The following is a 6902-nucleotide window of genomic DNA, read 5'->3' as shown; positions in this document are numbered from 1 at the left end:
CTGCCTGATGTGCTTCACTTCCTGTTGTTGTAATGAGACATTCAGTGTTATTAACTTCACCTGTTTGTGGTTTTAATGTTGTGGCTGATGTTACAGCAACACCGTGACACATATTTCATGTGTTTTTGCAAACTAATCATCAAGTTTGTTTTGCTTAATAAATTACACTAATTATGGCACTAGTGACATCATGACGTCTCTGTTTACCTCCACGCTGTGTTTCAAAGGGCTACATGATAAAAAAGGGCCACAAGAGGAAGAACTGGACCGAGCGCTGGTTCGTCCTTCGACCCACCTCGCTGTCGTACTACATCGGTGAGGACATGTCGGAGAAGAAGGGAGACATAACGCTGGACCAGAGCTGCTGTGTGGAGGTGAACATTCAGGCTGTGTAGTTTTGTGTTGGTCGTACCGTTGTGTTGTGCTGACTGAACCATCTGAAGTCCTTTTTTAGTTTCTAAATGTTAACGTACATGACAGCTGATGGTGACAGAGTGTCGTAATGTTTTCTCTCTCGTGCAGTCTCTGCCAGATAAAGACGGAAGGAAATGCCTTTTTATTATCAAGTGCGTTGATAAAAGCTTTGAGATCAGCGCATCAGATAAAAAGAAGAAGCAGGAATGGATTCAAGGTACTGACTCGTCATTTCTAACTTCCTCATCATGTCGTTGAGTCTCCCACTCAGCAGTAGTCAGATTGCCGTTGATTCCTGCCTCCCTTTGTATCGTGGCAGCTGTTGAGTCGTGCATCCAGCTGCTGAGGTTGGGGCTGTTGTCTCCTCACCGTGAGGCTCGGCTGAGGCGGCGGGAGCTCCGGCAGAGGCAGCAGATGGATGAGAAGGACCTGGCTGAGAGGATGAAGCAGCTCCAGAAGGCCAACGATGTCAAACAGAAACAGCTGGAGGACATGAGGATGGTCTGTGTTTCACTAAAGCTAAGACCGTTCACACAGCTCAGCTCACGACAGAAGAGTTTCTGTTGTCACGTTGCCTCCAGTGAGCCTGAAAACATTAAACACTCTGCTGTAGAAGCTCTTTTCCTTTTAATAGGCCAGACAATCGGAAACTTGTTGTGATCCTCATCGACATTTTTGTCTTCCATTTGTGCCAATCAGCTGCTAAAATATCCCGTTTCATACGATGCATACTGTGTAAGAATTCTTTCCATTATAAAAACAGCCACAAACTACAGCCTAAAGATGATCATGATTAAATCAAGGCCTCGCTGGTGCAGCCTCAACAAGTCTAACAGGATAAACTTTATATTGGATAGATGTTTACATCGGAGCTGTATGAGAATTTAAACGTGGCAGAGAAGGGAATGATTCAGAGGGTTTCTGATTTAGGGCCCAGATACTGACATCTCTAGTGTTTTTGTAGGATATCTGACGTTAATAAGTACAAAAGACTTACACTTGGACTAACAGAACTGTAGTTTGTTGTGATCCATATAACAGGAAATGCGTTTTAATAACCAATTTTTCACAAGCAGTGGAACTGTGTTGGTTCTCTTACCGGCTTTGTTTGCTCCGGGAGATGCAAGTGAGTGACTTCAGAGGTTGGACTTTAGAAACAGTACTTGTAATTTCGGGGCTATTTTATCTATTGGCTGAACCAAAACATGTTTTCTTCTTCATGTTTGATTGGGTGGTCCAAGGACGCTCCTGTTCATATCTACCACCCTCCTAGGCTTACTTTATTTTGTCAAACCCCTCAAGAAATGTAATTTAATTATATAATATTTACTTGAGGTTTTAGTTTTCTCATAAATCAAAGGGTAATAAGTGGAAGTCAGCTTGTGCAGTTTCGTAAATTACCTCAATTTCCGTTTGTGGATTTCTGATCTTCTTTGGAAAGCACGAGCTGATCAAACAAAATGTGGTAAAATGTGTTTTATTGATGGAAGCAGTAAAACAGTCAACTCAGTTACCAGCAAGAAAAATGTGAGTCGTCCACTTCCCTTTATTTTCACATTTTCTGGTTCAGAATAAAACACGCACAGCGTAGCAGGACGCTCGCAGCGAAAAGGGAAGTAAAAGTTGCGATGCAAACGACAGTGTATATGAGTCAGGAACACCTGCAGCCAGTGAAGGGCGTAGGAACTCAGCTCTTGAAGAAGCTGCTGCAGATTGTTGATAATTTCCCACTTCTCCTTTTACTCTGCCAGATGTTTTTTTGCAAAATGTCAAAAATAGATGATGTCCATAAACTGAGTTACTGATTATGTGCAACATCACTTCTTGTTTTTTTATTACTTTTATGCAATACACCATTAGAGGGTAAAACTTCTGAAAGTGACTCTAAAAAAACAGAAAAATTCCTTCTTGATTATTTTATCAACTCCTCTAAACTAACAGCAGATTCCCTCCTTAACCAAACCCGAGCTTCCTGACTGTATCTTGTTTGTCGTCAGTGGATTTCCCGACAAATCCGACTGATGTGAAGCAGCCGAGTCGCAGCTATTTCCTCTTTTTTTTTGCATTACAGAAAATGGAAGAGGCTATGGCCAAAGCAACGCTGGAGGAGCTCAGGAGGAAGAAGAATCAGTCGGACCTGCAGGATCGCTACAGACTGGAGCTGGAGAGAGAGAAAATGGTAATCGCCGTGTTTGCCTCCCACACCTCTGCTCCTCGGTCCTGCTCATGTGGTGACACATTGCGTTGTCATAAGTACAGAGGGGAAACTAATGTGTTTGATAAACTAGGACTGTCTTTTCATTTCATTTTTCATTTTTTCCACCCGTCCCTTTCCTTTCAGGAAACCAACCAAAAAAAAAAGAAGTTAAAATTATATGTCCCATGATGTTGAGTCATCTTTGGTGTCAGATGAGCGAACATATTAATCATCCTCTTCGTTGAATGACTACACACAATAATGCCTTTGTAGGATAAGAAAAACTTTATTGTTTGCTCAAGCGCATCGTTGCTGCAACACACAAGTGGGTGTAGAGGAAGCTAAAATTAAGCTAATGTCATAATCGAGCAGTGATTTGCAGCTGATTTGACTGCTGGTTGTGAAAGAGGCTGTTGTGTAAGAAAGTGCAACGCTACGTCCGTGTGTGTCGACTCATGCAGGTGCGTCAGCAGATGGAGGAGCAGGTGGCTCAGAAGTCCAGTGAGCTGGACCAGTACCTGCAGCGCGTCCGAGAGCTGGAGGACATGTACCACCGACTGGAGGAGGCCTTGGAGGACGAGAGGCAGGCCAAGCAGGACGAGGAGGCCATGCGGAGGCTGCAGGCCAGGTCTCAGAAACACAAACACACGCTGGACAGAATAAACACATGAAGCAGTAATAACCCCTGTGTGAGATGAGGAGGACCAGATGAACAGATCTGTGGTCTTTTCAAAGGAGCTTCTCTTCTTGTCAGAGAGCTGTTGTCTCATGTCGTACTCTGTTAGATGATCTTAGTCGGTCTTCGTTCTTCACTACAGTTACACAACTATTCCGCGAGCTGAACACCTCCACTGAGAATTCGACCGGAAGCAAATGATGCAAAACTGTAAAAATGATCACAAAGACATGAGACACCTCAGACCTGCAGCGTGGACCTTTTGTCTCCTCCTTCTGGCAGAGAGAGTAATTACACCAACACATGTGCTCAATCTGAAATCCTTCCTCTGAATGCCGAGTTTCCTTTTTTGTCTGGACCAGCAGAACATTTTCCTGGATGCCACCTACTGTTTTTTTCCACAGCTTCTCTGTCTCGGTCAGTGCGGTTGATCCTCTGTAAAACCAATCGTCGCTGGTTCATGTAACATGCGTCGCGCCAGTGTAGGAATGTTGCCATAGAAACCAGATTTGGAACTATACTGTGAGGTGCAGACAGATTTACCCGATGCTGATGGACTTAATGAGGTTGTTTGACAAGGACTTGAAGGTAGAAGATGTTTATTTACATGCAAAAGTCCTTCATGCCAACTTTAAGAACAGCTACCTGGAAACTGGACTCACAAAACATAAATTTGCTTTTATTTTGCTTAAACTGACCAGAAAGAAACAAACTGTCACCAGTAAAGGAGCAACATGAACTCTCCACAGGAAGCACAACACAGTGATAAAGAACCATAAAGAACTTAATTAATAGTTACCCAGAGTGTTGTAGAAGCGACGAATGTCCAGCTTGGTTACCGCTAAAAAAACTAAACTAACAACACAAGCCTTGAACTTCTATCAGCATAATAATAATAGATATAACAGTGATTTGCTCCAGTAGCCCAAAGACGCACAGATCAGGTTTACTGGAGACTAAATTCATCTGTTGTACATGTAATCGTCTGTTTTGAACTGACAACACTTGTTCCCTGCTCTTCGTCCTAAAGAGGATTTTAATGAATAAAGAAAGTGACAAAAAACAGAATCTGAATTTGATCCTGGCTGTGTGTTGGTTGGCAGGCTGCTGGAGGAGGAGGCAGCCAAGAGGGCCGAGCTGGAGCAGATCCACCTGCAGCAGCAGAGGGCGCTGTCTCAGACCGAGGCACAGAAGCAGGAGCTGATGGCCGACCATCTGGCCAAAGAGAGAGACCTGCAGGCAGCCATGCTGCAGCTGGAGAAGCTGGAGAAGGAGAGGCATGGAGCGCTGAAACAGTACGAGGTGGGAGCTCACATGGAGCTGTACATGACAGATGCTTTAAACACTCAGGATCTAATTGAGGAAGTCATGCATTGGCATAGGTGGCTCGGTGGTTAGCACCGTTAGGTTGCTGGTTCATGTCCCAGTGAGGACACCCAGGATCTTTCTGCGTGAAGTCTCTCCGGCTTCCTCCCACAGTCCACAAACATGTTGAGGTTAATTGGTGATTGTAAATTGTCCGTAGGTGTGAATGTGAGTGTGCTTGGTTGTCTGTCTCTAAGTGTAGCCCTGTGATAGACTGGTTACCTGTCCAGGTGAACCTGCCTTCACCCTGAGTCAGCTGGGATAGACTCCAGCCCCCCATAGTGAGGATTAAGGTGTAAAGATGATGGATGGATGTTTGTTTGTTTTGGCTGAAGAGAACAGGCATGTATCTAGTAACACAAATGGAAAAATACAACTACAAGGTGACAGTATTTGTCCCGATGTGATGCTATGGGCGTCTGTGGCTCAGGTGGCAGCTTGTCCACTAATCGCTTCAACATGTGGAAGGGCAGTTCATTCCCGCCCCTCCACATGCTGAAGTGTCCTTGTCTGAACCTACCTTGCAAGCACCTTGCATGACAAGCGCTTTGAGTATCACTAAGGTAGGAAGGCGCTAGTAAGTGCAGACCGTATGATCCTGAACATCACCAGAGACCGGTCATACCAGCCTCCTCCACCTGGCGACGCTGGTGCCACGTTTACACTAAACACACACATTTTACCTCCCACACTGACAAACAAACTACGCTGAACTGGGCTGACCCAACAAAGAACAGATTCACCAGAGTCCCTCAAATCTGATCAGCTTCTTGTAAATAAACAATTAAAACAAACATTAAAAAGGTTTTTAAATGTCTCTGTCTGTCTGTTCTATGCTGACACATCTTTAGGGTTCATGTGGTCTGAATGCATCTCTGTCTTCCTCGCTCTCATGCAGGAGGTGTCGAAGAAGCTTGAACGAGCATCTAACAAGACTAAGACTTGGAAAGACAAGGTGGCGAAACACGAGGGGCTGGTGCGCCTCATCCAGCCAGGTAGGTGGAGCTGCTCGTCAGTGGATTTCACTCATTTTTCACATTTATAGTCGTGCAGCTGCAGGTGCGTCGGACTGGTTCCCAGTTTGCACATTTATTCTCACACAATCTGGGATTTTAGCAAAGCTATGAGGCTGTAATGTGATGATCAATACACTCGGCCAGCGTCAGCAATACGATCTGCTTCAGAGGGATCAAGAGTCTAAGTGCTGTTCTTCTTCATAAACAGTTTTCTGTTTGTGATTTGTTTTGTGCATCTTAAATAACATGACTCTCTTCTGTCTTTCAGGTCATAAAGGACCTCAGCAGATCACTAACTGGGGTCCGGCGGCGTTCACTGACTCTGAGTTTGAGCAGAGGAAGAAAATGTGGCAGGAGAGTAAGAACCAGGGAGCTGAGGCTCAGTGACCATTCTGGATTAGACTCTGGCTGTAATAGACACGGTGCATTCAGTAGTGTGCAGGTCGGATCATTATCATCACTTTGCATCATCATTTTCAGCTGTTCTATAAAATGAGGGACCCAGAGTTTGGATTGAAACAAAACTGCAGAAAGTAAACGTTGAACATTATGTTTGACTGATTTCAGATGCAGCCTCTAAACCTTGATGAACCGTCACGTTCCAGGTCTTTGATATCACAGATTTGCTGAGCCTCATGATCGCTGCAAACACTGCTTTACTTATATGATTAGTTTGGAATGTACAGCTCATATTTAATGCATTCAGTTTCCTCTGTCCCATTCACGAGGTACAAGTTATTTTTTAATCTTGGAAGACGTCTGGCAAAATACTTTTAAAGCTCCCATATGGTGAAACTCCATCTTTATTGTGTTCTGTATGTCTAGAAAACTTGGAGGAGTCAAACACTCGTGTTGTTCCTCTGCTTCAGTGCAACTTAAACGCAGCCTTTACATCAGTTTGCTTCCCTCCTGCTCTCTGTGCTCACATAAAATGCATTTTAATACACCCGGATTCCCAGTAAAGCTGTTCTCATTTATACAGCTCTTGTCAGCGGGACAAGTATGAACTAGTGACTGAAACGCAGCCCATCAAGACACCATGTTACCTGAGGGTCATTTTAGAGCATTTTTCAAGCTGCTGCTCCGCATCTCTAAACTGATTCATAACCGCAGCTCACCAGGAGTTACTCCAGTTCGGTAAGAGGAACCATTTGCAGTATTTTGAGCAGAAAATTTCATTCCATTCTGGGGACTTTTGAGACTTTTTGGCAGCAAAGTGGCTCAATTTGGGACC

General features: G+C 44.2%; 1 protein-coding gene across 1 annotated transcript in view; it reads left to right on the top strand.

Moving 5' to 3' along the window:
- LOC103370875 (switching B cell complex subunit SWAP70) overlaps window positions 1-6615 on the top strand; it is a 14759-nt gene extending 8144 nt beyond the window's left edge. The window contains exons 5-12 of the mRNA XM_008300047.1: window positions 228-374; window positions 523-631; window positions 734-915; window positions 2486-2593; window positions 3073-3239; window positions 4391-4589; window positions 5551-5647; window positions 5937-6615. Of these exons, the coding sequence (XP_008298269.1) occupies window positions 228-374; window positions 523-631; window positions 734-915; window positions 2486-2593; window positions 3073-3239; window positions 4391-4589; window positions 5551-5647; window positions 5937-6055 (1128 nt within the window). The 3' untranslated portion in view covers window positions 6056-6615. The remainder of the gene's footprint in view (window positions 1-227; window positions 375-522; window positions 632-733; window positions 916-2485; window positions 2594-3072; window positions 3240-4390; window positions 4590-5550; window positions 5648-5936) is intronic.
- Window positions 6616-6902: the final 287 nt, after the last annotated feature.

Source organism: Stegastes partitus, unplaced genomic scaffold, assembly GCF_000690725.1.
Source record: "Stegastes partitus isolate 25-593 unplaced genomic scaffold, Stegastes_partitus-1.0.2 Scaffold1494, whole genome shotgun sequence".
Lineage (NCBI taxonomy): Eukaryota > Metazoa > Chordata > Actinopteri > Pomacentridae > Stegastes > Stegastes partitus.
This window is presented reverse-complemented; position numbering and strand designations above follow the sequence as displayed.